This window comes from Scylla paramamosain, chromosome 5, assembly GCF_035594125.1.
Source record: "Scylla paramamosain isolate STU-SP2022 chromosome 5, ASM3559412v1, whole genome shotgun sequence".
NCBI classification, from domain to species: Eukaryota; Metazoa; Arthropoda; class Malacostraca; order Decapoda; family Portunidae; genus Scylla; species Scylla paramamosain.
In genome coordinates this window covers 10,219,192-10,236,691 of record NC_087155.1, presented here as the reverse complement: position 1 = coordinate 10,236,691, position 17,500 = coordinate 10,219,192, and the positions used below count along the sequence as shown (strand labels likewise).

Below are 17,500 nucleotides of genomic sequence, written 5' to 3'. Positions count from 1 at the left end.
GAATTCTTGGGCCGCCGCTACACACACCTGAAATAAGACACACCTGCCACCAACACTGGTACGAAAGAGGAAATGCTTAATTCTCAGGATCAGAATATACTGAACCCAAACATGATCACCTTCAGAAATAGCAAACATCATGAATTATGAATTATGACAGTAATTTGCGTAGATGAATTTATGTATATATGTACAGTGAATATTAAGCGAGGTCTTATATAACATTAAGTTCATACATCAGTAATCTACGTAATCTAAAGTAAGTCCCCATTGCATGGCGTTGATGTTCCTTCTGTGACGTAGCGTTACACGAAAGGGATATACTAGTAGAGGTGGGCAATCCTCCCATCGAGGAACATAAGAGACCTGTCACCTGACTCACCCAGACCCCCAACAGCACCAGGACACCACGGAGACTTGTACGCAGGTCCATCTTGGCAGAGACAGAACTTAGTGCCGGTCAGGAAGGCTCGGCTCTTATATACCCAGCAGGTTCTCACTCTCCCTCCCTCCCCTTGCCTCTCCCCCGCCGGCCTCCTCCAAGCCTCAGGTCCCTTCATACCCCTCACATCCCTCTATGCAACTCTCTCCTCAGCAAATTCACTCCCTCGAACATCCTCCTCCTCCTCCTTTAGTCATTCTCTTTCTCTCTCTTTTTTTCACATTTTAACACACACACACACACACACACACACACACACACACACACACACACACACACACACACACACACACACACACATCCTTCCGTTTTCTACAAATAAAATACTAGTGTGTGTGTGTGTGTGTGTGTGTGTGTAGCCTCGGGACGAGAGAGAACCTTTCGTTCGTCATGCAAGGAACAGGTGCCTTATGCGTAACTAACTGGAAGGAAATGCGATCGATCTGACTTGACTTCTGAAAACACTAGTGGGTTGCAGCGCCCCTTGCAAGCTAAAACTCAAAGTCGCGGCGTCAAAGCGGAGGAGGGGCAATAATTCTTTATTTTATATCTCTTTTCTTTCTTTCCGGGTGTGAGTAAGGAGGCAGCCCGTATTACTCTATTACTTTCTCCCGTAACCGTCTTTCTCGAGTGAGTGAAGAGTTCAGGAGAGCGAGTGTGCTTTAACTGGCCGCACGCTTCACGCCTGTGCAAACAAGCCAGTTATCCAGTAGTTAAGGAGGAAATGAGAGAAAACAAAGAATGTCTCGCAAACAAATCCCGAATTTTTTTAAATTTTAACACACTGAACAAAGAAAGGCGGAAAGTAATAGGAGGAAATGTAATTATAGTTAAGAAGAGAGACAAGAAGCGATGGTGGAAGACCATCAAGAACCTTAGTGGTGGTGGTTGTGATGGTGGTGGTGGTGATGGTGGTGGCGGTATTGTTGCTGATGTGGTAAAACATAAAAAAGCCCAGCTCTTTAGTAGCTTGGGAGAAAACTCGAAATGCTGGAGGAGCAGTTACGTCTTTTACTTGAATTATGTTCCGCAACATCAAGCAGAAGCCCTGATGTTGCAATGTTAGCCCCCAAAAAATAGTAATAAAAAAATGTCCCGCCAAGTGAAGGGTGTAGTGTCAGTAAATTTCCTTTCAGAAATGAACGTACATTTGTGGGATTTGATAACAATACTTGATTTGCAATAATAAGTAATAATTTAATGATGAAGATAATAATTGCAGCATGTCACGCTGTTCTCTTCCGTGATACACTTACGTGGAGGCTCACGATATTACACAATAAAAAAGTATGATATTCAAAACAAGAATTTGCAGCATTGTATGGACGAAAATTAGCTTCGGATTTCAGCACTGAATTGCGCTGTGCCGTTATCATAACACCAAGAGAGAAGGCCAGGAAAGACACGGAAGGGTCAACGATGACCTTGTAGTCGCCTCACCACTGCGTAAATATAACTACTTCCTAGGGAATATTTTCAAACCACAACGACAGATGATTATTTGCTCTTCTAGAAGGTGTCATTCATTTATTTAGGGCTTGTTGGTTGTTTACTATCATAATATATATCAGCTATATTAAGATGATCTATCAATACACAATATAATCTACGTATGCTTGGTGTAGTGAATTAATCAGATAGGCAGGACTGGGCAGCAACGGTATAAAAAAAGTTTTCCATGGTGGTGTTGTGAGGGGAGGAGTGCATGACCAACTTCAGATCGGGCCCTGCATTGATATTGTAAGTGGCTTGAGCTTTCATTTGCAGTTGGCGTGTTACCCACTAAATCTCCCTGACTGCAACTTCGGTCTACTGTTGTGGTGTTAGCCATAAAAATAAATAAATAAATAAATAAAATAAAATAATAATAATAATAAAATAAATAAATAAATAAATAAATAAGAAAATAAAAATGATAATAATAATAATATAAGTAATAATAATAATGATAATAATAATAAAAATAATGCAGGTAATACTTTCTTTGTGCGCTATGGTGTCACCAGGGACAGGCGCAGGACACTTCGCTTGGGTGCATGTCACAGGCGGTTCTGTGTTTCGTGATCAGGTATTTTTATCAGCCACTGTTTGGAAAGCTGAATGTTTAGTGTTTGGATTTCAGCAGACTGGCAACACATACTTTATAGTTTATATTCTTGATTTTACCATCTTGTAATGTTAATTGATGTTGACACTGACTGCCTCTTAGATGATTACTCATTATTTGCAGACACAGAAAACTACAGTACAAATTGAAAAAAAAAACATGAAATATAAATGTATATATACTTTTTTTCTGGTAGTGAATGGCAAGTCTGGCCGATTTCTAATTCCCATTGCGTCAGGTAAACACAACTCGACAAGTAAAGAAGGATGGCCACCTCTTTCACCTGTGAGAACTAGAAACCTCGATCCCTGGGCTGCCAAACCCTTGCTAGGCCAGTGTGTGTGTGTGTGTATGTGTGTGTATATGTGTGTGTGTGTGTGTGTGTGTGTGTGTGTGTGTGTGTGTGTGTGTGTGTGTGTGTGCGTGCAAGATCATGGGTGAATGTGCATCTGTGGGACAGCTCACAATCTCCATCTCGGCATATTGCACCGACTCATTTTCACTTGCAAAATCACCCAACACCTTCATCTTTACCTTCGCCGGGCCAGCAAACACTCATCGAGGCGTGAACGCATCTTGAAGCAACTCTCAGCGCCGAGGCACAGACGTCAGAAAAACAGTGGAGTGTTATCAACTGCAGCTCTCACAATACTTTACGCATTTATTTTGACAATGCTGATTTTTGTGTACTCTTTCCCCAAAAAGATCAGCATCAAAAGTAAGCGCATGACCTACCAGTCCGTTCCAGCACACACCGTTAGTTGCTGAACAAAGTAGGTGAATGTTTATTAATCATATACATTCCAGAACTCCTCTCAGAGAACGTTAAAGCAGCCATTCGCAAATCATTGGTCTTTCCTATAATTGATAGTGCTCATACAAAGATCCAAAGACAAGAGAGCTAAGCATAGAACTAGTCGGAAGAACAATTATAGAATTACTGTTTCCTTACTGAATTTAGAATAAATACAGCAGAATATCTGAATGACTGAAAATATTCTATGATATTCAAGTTCCATTTTGAAAAGGGTGGAATATCATTCAGTGAAGACAAGGCCAACAATCAAGGTTAATGAATAAATAAATATATAAATAAAAATCAGCAACACCAGTAAGAAGAAGAAGAAGAAGAAGAAGAAGAAGAAGAAGAAGAAGAAGAAGAAGAAGAAGAAGAAGAAAAAGAAGAAGCAACAACAACAATTTACATTAGTAATGAACTTCAATGCCACAATGCTTCTTCACTCCGCCATAATGGGCCACACTTACCAGCATGGTTATAAAGTGTTATATTTGCCAACAGTGTCATAATATATATATATATATATATATATATATATATATATATATATATATATATATATATATATATATATATATATATATATATATATATATATATATATATATATATATATATATATATATATATATTCATGATGCTTACTGGTGAAGGATAGCAGCTGGTAGTCAGCACGCTTGTAATCTGCCTCCTTTATTTGCATTTGGATATATAGCACATCTTGGATGGTGATCAGGGCAGACAACAAAATATCACATCGTGTCAGCCACCAGGTAGGCCAGGTGGAAGGAAGCACTCGGTGTATTGTTCCTCCTCCTCAACAGGAGAAAATTAGTTCATTTTTAAAGCACCTGCAGATGACGACAATCCTGCGGTGGGCGAAAACAATTCCCTGGTTTCAGACTTGTGGTGCCAGTGACCCCAGACGTCGGCGGGCGTTGGGCATGGCGGCTCCAGACAGTAAGGGGGACGGGGCACAAGGGAGGTCTGTGAGGCCATTAACCTCATTCTTTTTTCCAAGTCAGCGAGGACCGCCGCACCTCTTGGGTGCAGACGACCCTCGCTGTTTGATCGCCGTGATACTCCGCCCACCTGCATCCTCGTGGCGCCTTACCTAGGTCGCTAAGAGGTTGCGGTTTTCACTGCGATGAGTGTGTTTCTTTGGTAAGCTGTGACCGGGAAGGGATGTTCCTGGTCAGTACGTCTGAGAGGTCAGACCAACGTTTGAGACTTTCCAGCTTTCCCGGAAGCAGTCCCATGAAAGAATGCCCGTAGGTGTGTGGGGCTGCTGGGGAGCAGCGCGGCGGGTCTACACTCATCACATGTTTGCACTGCTCCGCCTCAGCGGTCACCTCACGCTGACGTCGCTGAACTACATATCTTGACGATTAATTACTTTTACTATTTCTGAAAAGACTTCTAGGAACCACGTGATGCAGATATGTTTCCGAGTGCGTGCCCCAGTAGTGAGCAGAGGGCACTTTGGGTGGTGCACTGGACAGCTCTATTTATAGAATATCAATAAGTATTTACCCATTTGGATGCACAAGCCGGGAGAGATAGTGTCTTGCTTCGTTTGGGTTTGGCCGGACACTATTTGATGTGCGTGCGTGTCCAAGTATAACTATGATACTGGAAGGCCGGTTCACACTCGGAAAAAAATCAGCGCGAAACGGTCGCGTTTTTGGCCAGTTCTGAGTGCCGAAGCACAAACGCGGCCTTATTACATATTATTAACCACCACGATGGTCTTGCGTCGGGATCGCCACAAACTGGTATTCAAGAGGGAGAGACCAAGGCCGGGCGCAGCTGAATGGCGGCGGAGAACCAAACAAACAAAATGTAGCGGACCCGAGCATATCTAAAACGCTTCTAATGATGCGTGATATTGTAAAAGCTGAGCAAACATTTCCATCTTGTTGATGACAGGGATACCTTAATCTTGATCTTGGCCGCCGATCTCCTTTAACGCTTGTGCAGAGGATGTGTGTGTGTGTGAATCAATCCCGGCGCGGCAGATTGGTTTGGTTGTTTGCTAGTGCACAAAACAAGGTAAATCTGCGCCTAATGTTTACTTGTGTGAATTTGACTTATTGTGTGAGTGGCGGGGTCAGAATAACTATGTGTAAGGGTTATAAGTAAGTCGATGGATGGATGGGTTGGTGTAAGTATGTAGATGCAGAGAAAAACAAAGGAAACAAACAAGGAAATATTTGTGAATCAGGATGACTATCATGACTAAATGGAGTCTACTGCACCCGTCATACAACCCCACCCGAAGCACACACACGCATCACTGGGACTGGGTTTTAGGGCATGAGTCTAAGAAGATGTGTCAAAAATATTCTAAACGTAATGCAAAGCACCTCATCAGCCAAGCGCTGGAGAGAGAGAGAGAGAGAGAGAGAGAGAGAGAGAGAGAGAGAGAGAGAGAGAGAGAGAGAGAGAGAGAGAGAGAAGCTATCTCACGTACTTGCTTCTCTATTAGTTGGTAATTACGCTCCAAAGTGTGTGACTGGTCGATTCTTGACCCATATACTCTGTGTAATTGGGAAACACTAGTCCGAATGGAGGAACCTAAACCGGCAACAGAAAAATGGTCAAATTAGCATAAAGAACTACAAAGGGAGGCGATCGGGATGAACCAGTAAGTGCCACGGGGTGTTTGTTCATCCTACATCTCTGGTCTTGACCACGGCTTCCTCACGCTTCCCTACGGCTTCCTCATGCGTATATATATTGTGTGACTCCTGCACCTGCTCTTCCTGTCTCCCCTTACGCGTACATTGTCTGCCTTGCTTTCCTCTTTCTTTCCTCTTCCTTTTCCACCACCTCCTCCTCCTCCTCCTGTTGTTGTTGTTGCTGTTGTTGTTGTCCTCTCAATTACGCACACCTAATTTCGGATGAGTAAATCGGAGAAGCAAGTGGAGTAAAAATGCATGTGTGAAGGAGTGATAGGAAGGAGGTGCAGGGATGTGCGTGAGAAGTTGTCAGAGAAAAGTGTATGGAGAAAGGGAAGAGATGGTTGGCTAACTGATTTTATTTATTTATTTTTTTCGTGAAACTTTCGAGGAATTGAGGTTGTTGGCGCAAAAAACTAACTTCTCTATTTAATTTGTTTAGCCAACCATCTCCTCCCTTTCTCCATACACTCCTCTCTTCCCTGGCAACTTCTCACGCACATCCCTGCACCTCCTTCCCGATCACTCCTTCACACACGCACTCTTACACCACTTATTATTATTACTATTACTATTATAAGATCGATTACTCTTGTGTCGTCTTTTTTCTTTCATCTGAAGGTGTATTAATGATAAATGGTAAATAATAATTGCTGCCTCTACTAATGTAACTGCCAATATTTCATGATTATTATACTTTTGCAGTTAACTTATTTCGTTCCTATTTATATATTTTCAAGACGTTTTCCTTAAACTGTTAATTCATTATTCGTAGAGATTAACTGTACAATGAAAAAAGACAAAATGTATTGTCTATTTATTTATTTTGTTTACTTATTTGTCAATTTATTATTTTTTACTGAGGTACAACTAACAAAAGACCGAATATAAAGCCACGTCTAAACACCCTGTATATACAAGCAGGACAGTATTCTTCACTGGTAGATCCTGAATGATTTACTTTTGTGCTTCGCTAAAATATATTACTCTCTTTTCAAGGCAGCAGATGGCGTTACAAGCCCTGCGGTGTACTGCACACAGTCTGTACTCAAGGCAAGCAGTGCCTTGAGTACACAGTGTGTAACGCAATCTTAAACCTGTGTTTGCTTGTTTCATTTTTACTTTTACATACTTATCCTATTTATTTTGTATACTTATATGTTATTATTATTTTTATTATTATTATTATTATTATTATTATTATTATTATTATTATTATTATTATTATTATTATTATTATTATTATTATCATCATCATCATCATCATCATTAGAAACAGCTAGCTTAAACACGAGACTTCCGGGAACAGAATCACATATAAAAAAACAAAATTCAAAACTTTTCTTTCGTTTGGCATCGTGCGTGCATCTCTCCTCGCACTGTGTACACGTGCTTCATATTGTGTTTACCTGTTAGGTTTTACCTCTTAGTGCACTGTTCTTAGTCTTCGTTTATCTGGTTGAATAATGACTTCGATATTGATGTTATCTGTTATATTTCCTTCATATATTGTTTCTTGAACTTAGATAAGTGATCTGCTGTTAATATTTTATATTTCGTAGAGCGAGCAAGTTAGAAGTGACGGGACACACCAGTACTTTCTTCAACCTTCCAACACTACCACCCTGGTAATCCCTGACACACACACACACCCACACAACTACCCCCCACCCCGCCTCAGTGAAACCTCTTCTTTTACACCTTATAGTCTTAACTCCTCCTATACATATATATATATATATATATATATATATATATATATATATATATATATATATATATATATATATATATATATATATATATATATATATATATATATATATATATATATATATATAAAATGTGTGTGTGTGTGTGTGTGTGTGTGTGTGTGTATACCAAGTCACGTAATAAGATGTGAGAGCAAACCTTTCATCACGTTCGCCTTCATGAAAAACAAATACCAGCACGCCTTTCTGATATTTACTTTGCCACCTTGAGTCAATGTTTGTAACGTAAGTGATCCAGTTAGGGATATAATGAAGTACAGCGGACTAATACGGATGTGTGTGTGTGTGTGTGTGTGTTGGGTGGGACCACTGACAGTTTAAGGTTTGTGTTTGTGTTTGGCCAGCGAACACTGGTAAATACTCGGAGAGGGAGATGCGCATTGTTTGTGTAGGCCGGCAAAGCGTTCACAGTGGGAGTAGGGGTGGCGAGAGGCAGCACCTACAGCGTAGGGAAGCACGTGCGCCGGCTAGCAGGCTAAAGGAATACCGTGTGTGTGTGTGTGTGTGTGTGTGTGTGTGTGTGTGTGTGTGTGTGTGTGTGTGTGTGTGTGTGTGTGTGTGATAAAGAACGAGAGGAAATAAATAAATAAATAAATGGTTAGGCAGAAATGCAGCCTACATAAACATGCTGGTGGCAGACCGTTACCTCAGGTGATAACAGCCAGCAGGCAAAGACCGCCGCTCAGGTGATGACGCTCTGCCTAGGCAGCGGTGGTTTGCGAACGTAATGAAATCAGTATGAGCGTTTTCTAGAGTTCTTCTTCTGGTGCTGATAATACCCTATAAATAATGATTACATTTAGCTGTATTTATTTACAGTGAGAATTACTGATTTTTCCAAATGTTAATTTTCGTATAATTTTGTATTATTTTGGGCTAAAACGGTAACGACGGTGTTGTGGAGGACAGTCTGCTTTATATTTTATAACTGCTAGATGATAATGCATAAAATGGAAATAATACGAGAAGAAATATAGTCTCCCCAAAAGAGAGATTAAGGAAGTTGCTTAAACTCTTGTATCCCTGTCATGAGAACGGATGCCAATCCTCCCTGTTAATAGAGCTGAGAAAAAAAGGAAGAGGCGGAGAAGGAAGACGAAGAGGGGAAGAAAAGAAGAAGACGAGAAAAAAAGAGTAAGCACGTGAAAATATGAAACTTGAAGGGGAAAGCAGTGTCAACCGCATCGCACCCGTGGAAAGAAAATGTGGGTCACCTGACTTTTACCTGCCCCGTGACGGTCAGGGGGCAAAGTGGTCAGGGGCGGCGGGGCCAGGACGAGTGGCCGCCGCGAACTGTAGTGAGGCACTCGTGCTCAAGGTCTATAGACTTTTCTCGTGCTAGTGGAGGAAGGGAAACTACGAAACACCAAGAGTTACCGAGACTGCTTGAAGCTACGGGAAGTAAGGAAGCGCGAGGAACTAAAAGTTACGCCACCAGGAACCCTACAGGTGATGAAAGACTGCCTGGAGCTACAGGTGCGGCGAGGAGCCTTTTGTTTACCTGTGGAGGCACGTGACACCCACCCTCATTATGGGCGGTGTTGACTCAGAACTACGCTCGGTTGGTCTGTGCGAGGCAGAAAGGGAGAAGGAAAGACGGGGAGAAAAGAACTGAGAGAAGAAGGTGGAAAGAGAGAGGGGAGAGAAACTAGAAAGGGGAGGGTGAGAGGAGGAGGAGAGGAGGGGAGAGTCAGTGATGTAGGTCTCCTCACTCCAAAGACCTCAGCTTCTCATTGCACGTGGTTTGCGGCGCGGCGGAGGGCGGGTGTTGCTGTTGTTGTGGCCGGCTTGAGGACCCTTGTTTCACCAAAGCCATGCCTATTCCTTGGTCAGCAGCCCGGATGACTTGACTGAAAAGCGCGAGTGCACTTGGAGCAAACTCCCAACTGTGTGCTTGAATTTACTTAAGTGTCGGCTGGACGCGCCCCAAACCCCGGACAAAAGACAGATTAGCTTCAGTCCTCCAGGAACATTTTTGTCGAGCCGCGACCGTGTGTGTTCTGGTCAAGTAAAGGAACTGTTGACTCGAGTGTTGGCGGTGAAGCTCAACAGACGTCTGACAACAGTTTCGTATACTCACTAGGGAAAAAAATGTTGATATTTTCTATTATTGTCGTCTTCCATCTCATCACCAAACAGGTAATGCAATATTTTGAGAAAGTTTTCTGTTTGTGGACTGAACTCTTAAACATTTCATTATCTTATCACAGCTACTCTTAACAGTCTCAGGTGAGAGTTATAGGAGTTTTCAGTTGTGTCTTCATGGCTCCAGTGATAGTCTAACAATGACTCTGCATCATTAATAGGACAGCATCATGAAATTTCCATTATTCATCTAAGTGACCTTTGAAATTAATCCTCATGAGATGACAAAACATTTAAAAATCCAAGCCTGTACGTACGTAGTGCATGGATAACGGAGTAGAGAGGGAGAAGGCATCGTCACAGTCAGTGAAAGGCATGGCACTGTTAAGGGCTCAGCCTGTGATTTCTGTTCCCATTTTTATTGTTTCACTTTTCTAAAGATGGGATTTTCTTATATTTCTGAAACGTTAAAATAAACATGAAGTTCTCAGTTTTGGTCTTTCCGCTCATCACAGATATAACTCTATATGGATATCACTGATAATGTGCTGTGCTGTGTTGTGCTGTACTGTGTTGTCCTGTGCTGTGTGTGTGTGTGTGTGTGTGTGTGTGTGTGTGTGTGTGTGTGTGTGTGTGTGTGATGAAAAAAAATAATAAATAAAACAGGAACACGAACTTCTTGCTTGACTTCATGATCTACTTAATAAACTTTAACAAATTAAGTCGACATTACAACAAGAAAATATTTTCTTGAAATATGAACCGTGTCGTTAGCTGCCTATTGGTAGGAACAAGGATATAAGGATGAGGGAAGGGGAGAAGCGGGAACTGGTAGCTCAGGAGGGAGGCGAGGACGAGCGTAAGCCATGACAGTGACGGTGAATCTTATTGGTTCAGGTGAGTGTTGCACAAATACAAGTAGAGGCGACCGCTGTCCTCGTGTTGAACATCTCTTTTCTCCTTCTTGTGCCTTCCGTTCACTTGCTCGTGCACTTTTTTTTTTCTTTGTCCTTATTCTTTCCCAATCTGTTCTTCGCATCTTCTCTCAGCGTTTGGTTGCTTTACATAAATTACAAAATTCTCTTTTCTCCCAGGTGTCAGCGAGCGGGTCCCCAGAGCTCAGGTGAGAAGCAGCCAAGGACATTATACTCAATGGTTTCATAATTCTGTATAACCAAAAAAATGACGTAAGAATTCCCTCTTGAAAAATAGAGATAAAACATTTCGCATTTAGTGTTTTTTGAGTGACAGGACCACAGCTACAATGGTAGACAGGTGTGTAAAGGAAAGGACGAGAGGAAATGCAGCGTTACATTGGATGTGTTCTCTTTATTGTAGTTCAATGTGCCGCGGCGAGGGGAGGTTCCCAGCGTCTGGAGAGTGTGAGGGATACGTGGAGTGCGTGGCAAAGGATGAGGGAGGTTCAACCCTTAATACCTACTTGTACAGGTGTCCCACTGGTTCCTTTCATCCCGCACTGGCCAGGTGTGTGGTTCAGTCTCAGGTAAGTGACATTCTTGTCTCATCGCAAACCTGAAATTATGCATTCTTGGGAAAACGAATGTGAGCTGACGATCTCTGTGTGTTACAGGCACATACATGCCGATCCCTGGAGAATGAGGCGCTGAGATTAGGCAGGAAGGATCGGCAAGGACCACTCCATCGCTCGCCTCGCCACGACCGTCTTTGCCTCGGGAGGCTGGGATTTGCCTGTGCCTCATGTACTGAAGTGGTGGTGTGTGCAGGACAAGAAGCCTTCCTCTCCACCTGTGCCACTGATATGCGGTGCGTGTCTCATGACAAGTTTTCTGGAGGTGTGTGTTATCCTCGATGGCCGGAAGAGCAGTGTTCCTGCAAAGCCGCTGGACAGGTGATGCCAGACATGTATGATCGCATGACGTTTCTGCAGTGCTCAGGAGAAGACCAGTTGCCGAAGACTTTTTACTGTAATAACATGCACATATTCGATCCTGAAACTCTGACTTGCAAGGCAGTGCCCGACGTGCCAGCTTGCTTCGCCACTGGTGTGTTCCCAGTAGAGCATGCGTGCCGCTGGTACTATAGCTGCATGCCAACCGGCGCCAGTAAATGGTATCAAGATTACTACCTGTGTCCAGAGAACAAGGTGTACAGCCAGGCGATGGCGGTGTGCGTCGACCCTCAGAGTTTGCCGGAGGGAACACCTTGTAGTAGTAAGCGTAAGACGTTGAGCTATAAATGTAACTTTTTGCAGCTTATTCTAGTGTTTCTCTTTCCAAAACACATCGCATACATTTGCTCCTCGTCCTGAGCGAACACTAGCCTGTCTATGATCCTTCCTTGACCTTGGAATGTCCCCTGTCACGAGGTTGGTTCTTGTAGGCAGCAAGCGGCTTCTAAGTCAGGATGACCTGAGAGCCAGTTATTGCCGCCGCAACGATTCTGGGAAACCCTTACCGTGCCCTGCACGAATAGACCATCTGACAGAGAGAGGCCGCGAAGGTGTTGGATACCTCTATTTGGTCACCATGTTGTGGTAGTATGAGTGTCAGTAAATAAATTATGATTTATTTACTTTTGGTATGACTTCGTGTGTGTGTGTGTGTGTGTGTGTGTGTGTATATATATATATATATATATATATATATATATATATATATATATATATATATATATATATATATATATATATATATATATATATATATATATATATATATATATATATATATATTCAACGGCGTTATTTTAAGTTACTTGACGCCACTACCAAAGATTTTTACTGATGTTTAGAATAAAAATAAATGTAAAACATCCTCTGCATATATATATCTTTTTACCACTCTGAAGTCAGGGAACATTTCATCTTTTGAATAAAAAAAAAGGTAGTATGAGTCTAAAAGATAGTCAGAAAAATTTTTTAAAGAAATCGCAGCTAATCCTCGATTCTCTACACATAAATGAGTAAATAAAACGAATAAATAAATGAATAAATAAATAATAAATATACATAAATAAATGAAAATAAATAAGTAAACAGTAAATAAATAGAAATAAGACAGCTTCACAAAAGATGAGACTACTTGATCTAGTTCACGTAGTGTTGATGACCTTTAAAAACATTCTTATTGTAACAAAATGAAAAGGCAAACTTAATATGAACTGTAATATCAATTAATCAGTGATCAAAATAAGTCTGCCAAGCTACAGATGGAATGACAATATCATGAGGGATCTGGAAGACTCCTTGGAGAATGAAGCACAGTGGCAGGAAGAGGCCAGGGACAGACGTCGGTGGCGAGGCGTACAGGAAGCGATCATGGGTCATCCGATCTGAGAACCACTTGAGTAAGTAAGAACAAAATGGTGTATACGTAAGAAATCTCTCACAGAGGGAGTGTCTGCAGGATGAGGACTGTATACTTGGCAAGCGGGGAAAAGAAAATAGCAACCATAGAATTAGTGAGAGATGCACTATGAAGGAAGATGACAAGACTGAAAATAGAGGGTTTAAGAAGGAAAGTTAATAGGAACACTTTTTTTTTCATTCTATCCTGTTTAAGAGTGTAAGCAATACTGTGTGAATGAAATAATTCCTTAACAAAAAAAACAAACCTACGCCGTCAGCGCTCCGAGGTGGTAATCTCGGGAATGGATTCGAGTCCTACGGGATGCTGGCCGTTTCTTAAGTTACTGCCGAGTGGCTAAAGAATGCCCACATGCCTCCCGTCAATCATCCACGTAGAATATAACAGGCAGATAATCTAAGCCTCCAAAAAGAAAAGAAAGAGTTACAGCAGAACTACTGTACTATATATATATATATATATATATATATATATATATATATATATATATATATATATATATATATATATATATATATATATATATATATATATATATATATATATATTTTTTTTTTATGTAGGAAGAACACTGGCCAAGGGCAACAAAAATCCAGTAAAAAAATATGCCCACTGAAATGCCAGTCCATAAAAGGGTCAAAGAAGTGATCAAAAATTGATGAATAAGTGTCTTGAAACCTCCCTCTTGAAGGAATTCAAGTCATAGGAAGGTGGAAATACAGAAGCAGGCAGGGAGTTCCAGAGTTTACCAGAGAAAGGGATGAATGATTGAGAATACTGGTTAACTCTTGCGTTAGAGAGGTGGACAGAATGGAGGTGAGAGAAACAAGAAAGTCTTGTGCAGCGAGGCCGCGGAAGGAGGGGAGGCATGCAGTTAGCAAGATCAGAAGAGAAGTTAACATGAAAATAACGGTAGAAGACAGCTAGATATGCAACATTGCGGCGGTGGGAGAGAGGTTGAAGACAGTCAGTTAGAGGAAAGGAGTTGATGAGACGAAAAGCTTTTGATTCCACCCTGTCTAGAAGAGCAGTATGAGTGGAACCCCCCCCAGACATGTGAAGCATACTCCATACATGGACGGATAAGGCCCTTGTACAGAGTTAGCAGCTGGGGGGGTGAGAAAAACTGGCGGAGACGTCTCAGAACACCTAACTTCATAGAAGCTGTTTTAGCTAGAGATGAGATGTGAAGTTTCCAGTTCAGATTATAAGTAAAGGACAGACCGAGGATGTTCAGTGTAGAAGAGGGGGACAGTTGAGTGTCATTGAAAAAGAGAGGATAGTTGTTTGGAAGGTTGTGTCGAGTTGATAGATGGAGGAATTGAGTTTTTGAGGTATTGAATAATACTAAGTTTGCTCTGCCCCAATCAGAAATTTTGGAAAGACCAGAAGTCAAGCGTTCTGTGGCTTCCCTGCGTGATATGTTTACCTCCTGAAGGGTTCCACGTCTATGAAAAGACGTGGAAAAGTGCATGCTGGTATCATCAGCGTAGGAGTGGGTAGGACAAGAAGTTTGGTTTAGAAGATCATTAATGAATAATAAGAAGAGAGTGGGTGACAGGACAGAACCCTGAGGAACACCACTGTTAATAGATTTAGGAGAAGAACAGTGACCGTCTACCACAGCAGCAATAGAACGGTCAGAAAGGAAACTTGAGATGAAGTTACAGAGAGAAGGATAGAAACCGTAGTAGGGTAGTTTGGAAATCAAATCTTTGTGCCAGACTCTATCATAAGCTTTTGATATGTCCAAGGCAACAGCAAAAGTTTCACCAAAATCTCTAAAAGAGGATGACCAAGACTCAGTAAGGAAAGCCAGAAGATCACCAGTAGAACGGCCTTGACGGAACCCATACTAGCGATCAGATAGAAGGTTGTGAAGTGGTAGATGTTTAAGAATCTTCCTGTTGAGGATAGATTCAAAAACTTTAGATAGGCAGGAAATTAAAGCAATAGGACGGTAGTTTGAGGGATTAGAACGGTCACAGGTTGAATGTAGGCAAACTTCCAGCAAGAAGGAAAGGTAGATGTTGACAGACAGAGCTGAAAGAGTTTGACTAGGCAAGGTGCAAGCACGGAGGCACAGTTTCGGAGAACAATAGGAGGGACCCCATCAGGTCCATAAGCCTTCCGATGGTTTAGGCCAGCGAGGGCATCGAAAACATCATTGCGAAGAATTTTAGTACGTGGCATGAAGTAGTCAGAGGGTGGAGGAGAGGGAGGAACAATCCCAGAATCGTCCAAGGCAGAGTTTTTAGCAAAGGTTTGAGCGAAGAGTTCAGCTTTAGAAATAGATGTGATAGCAGTGGTGCCATCAGGCTGAAATAGAGGAGGGAAAGAAGAAGAAGCAAAGTTATTGGAGATATTTTTGGCTAGATGCCAGAAATCACGAGTGGAGTTAGATCTTGAAAGGTTTTGACATTTTCTGTTAATGAAGGAGTTTTTGGCCAGTTGGAGAACAGACTTGGCATGGTTCCGGGCAGAAATATAAAGTGCATGATATTCTGGTGATGGAAGGCTTAAATACCTTTTGTGGGCCACCTCTCCGTCATGTATAGCACGAGAACAAGGTTTAGAAGGTTTAGGACGAGAAAAAGAGTGAGGAATGTACGCCTCCATGCCAGACACTATCACCTCTGTTATGCGCTCAGCACACAAAGACGGGTCTCTGACACGGAAGCAGTAGTCATTCCAAGGAAAATCAGCAAAATACCTCCTCAGGTCCCCCCAACTAGCAGAGGCAAAACGCCAGAGGCACCTTCGCTTAGGGGGATCCTGAGGAGGGATTGGAGCGATAGGACAAGATAAAGATATGAGATTGTGATTGGAGGAGCCCAACGGAGAAGAAAGGGTGACAGCATATATATATATATATGTATATATATATATATATATATATATATATATATATATATATATATATATATATATATATATATATATATATATATATATATATATATATATATATATATATATATATATTTTTTTTTTTTTTTTCTTATGGAGGAGGAACACTGGCCAAGGGCAACAAAAATCTAAAAAAAAAAAAAAAAAACACTGAGATGCCAGTCCCAGGAAAGGGTCCAAAGCGGTAGTCAAAAATTAAAGGATAAGTGTCTTGAAACCTCCCTCTTGAAGGAATTCAAGTCATAGGAAGGTGGAAATACAGAAGGTGGCAGGGAGTTCCAGAGTTTACCAGAGAAAGGGATGAATGATTGAGAATGCTGGTTAACTTTTGCATTAGAGAGGTGAACAGAATAGGGCTGAGAGAAAGAAGAAAGTCTCGTGCAGCGAGGCCGCGGGAGGAGGGGAGGCATGCAGTTAGCAAGATCAGAAGAACAGTTAGCATGAAAATAGAGGTAGAAGACAGCTAGAGATGCAACACTGCAGTGATGAGAGAGAGAGGCTGATGACAGTATATATATATATATATATATATATATATATATATATATATATATATATATATATATATATATATATATATATATATATATATATATATATATATATATATATATATATATATATATATATATATATTTTTTTTTTTTTATTTATTTATTTATTTATTTATTTATTTTTTATTTTATTTTATTTATTTTTTTTTTCTTATTTCACTGAAAATTACCAGGGACATCATTCATCACAAGCTCAAAGGCCAATATAGACGGAGCTGAGCGCCGAGGCCACGAGCAGCTAAAACGTACTCACATGCACCACCTGCAGGAGCACTATAGTGAGACGGGAGCCGTGGAGGAGTACGGGTGGAAAATTATAGTTTTCTTAAGGCTTAAGCATAAAATGTGCGGAAAAGACTTGAGTTGCACCATTGTGTGTAGAGACGCAATGGTGGTGGTGGTGGTGGTGGTGGACGTGGTGGTGATGACGATGGTGCTAACACTATAGTGGTGCTGTGAGTCCAAAACGAAATAAATAAATAAATTATATATATATATATATATATATATATATATATATATATATATATATATATATATATATATATATATATATATATATATATATATATTACTTAAAAGTTAAGTAAATAGTAACTACACAAGTGCAAGTAAATTTTTTTTTTTTTGTTGAAGAAAGTGGAAAAAGTTAATGAAGATCAAATCTTGATTTGAAATTTAGTTTTCATGAATAGCGCGCGCGCGTGTGTGTGTGTGTGTGTGTGTGTGTGTGTGTGTGTGTGTGTGTGTGTGTGTGTGTGTGTGTGTGTGTGTGTGTGTGTGTGTGTGTGTGTGTGTGTGTG

At 41.0% G+C, this 17,500-nt stretch overlaps 1 protein-coding gene across 3 annotated transcripts in view; it reads right to left on the bottom strand.

The window, feature by feature from the left end:
• Positions 1-17,500, bottom strand: part of LOC135100503 (uncharacterized) — a 95,786-nt gene that overhangs the window by 4,049 nt on the left and 74,237 nt on the right. For 2 of the 3 annotated variants that reach the window (XM_064003472.1, XM_064003474.1), the window contains one exon: positions 1-27. This exon is cut by the window's left edge and continues 35 nt beyond it. In XM_064003472.1, the coding sequence (XP_063859542.1) occupies positions 1-27 (27 nt within the window). Of the gene's footprint in view, positions 28-382; positions 472-17,500 lie in introns of those variants that run through there. The other variant, XM_064003473.1, reaches the window with a different exon arrangement.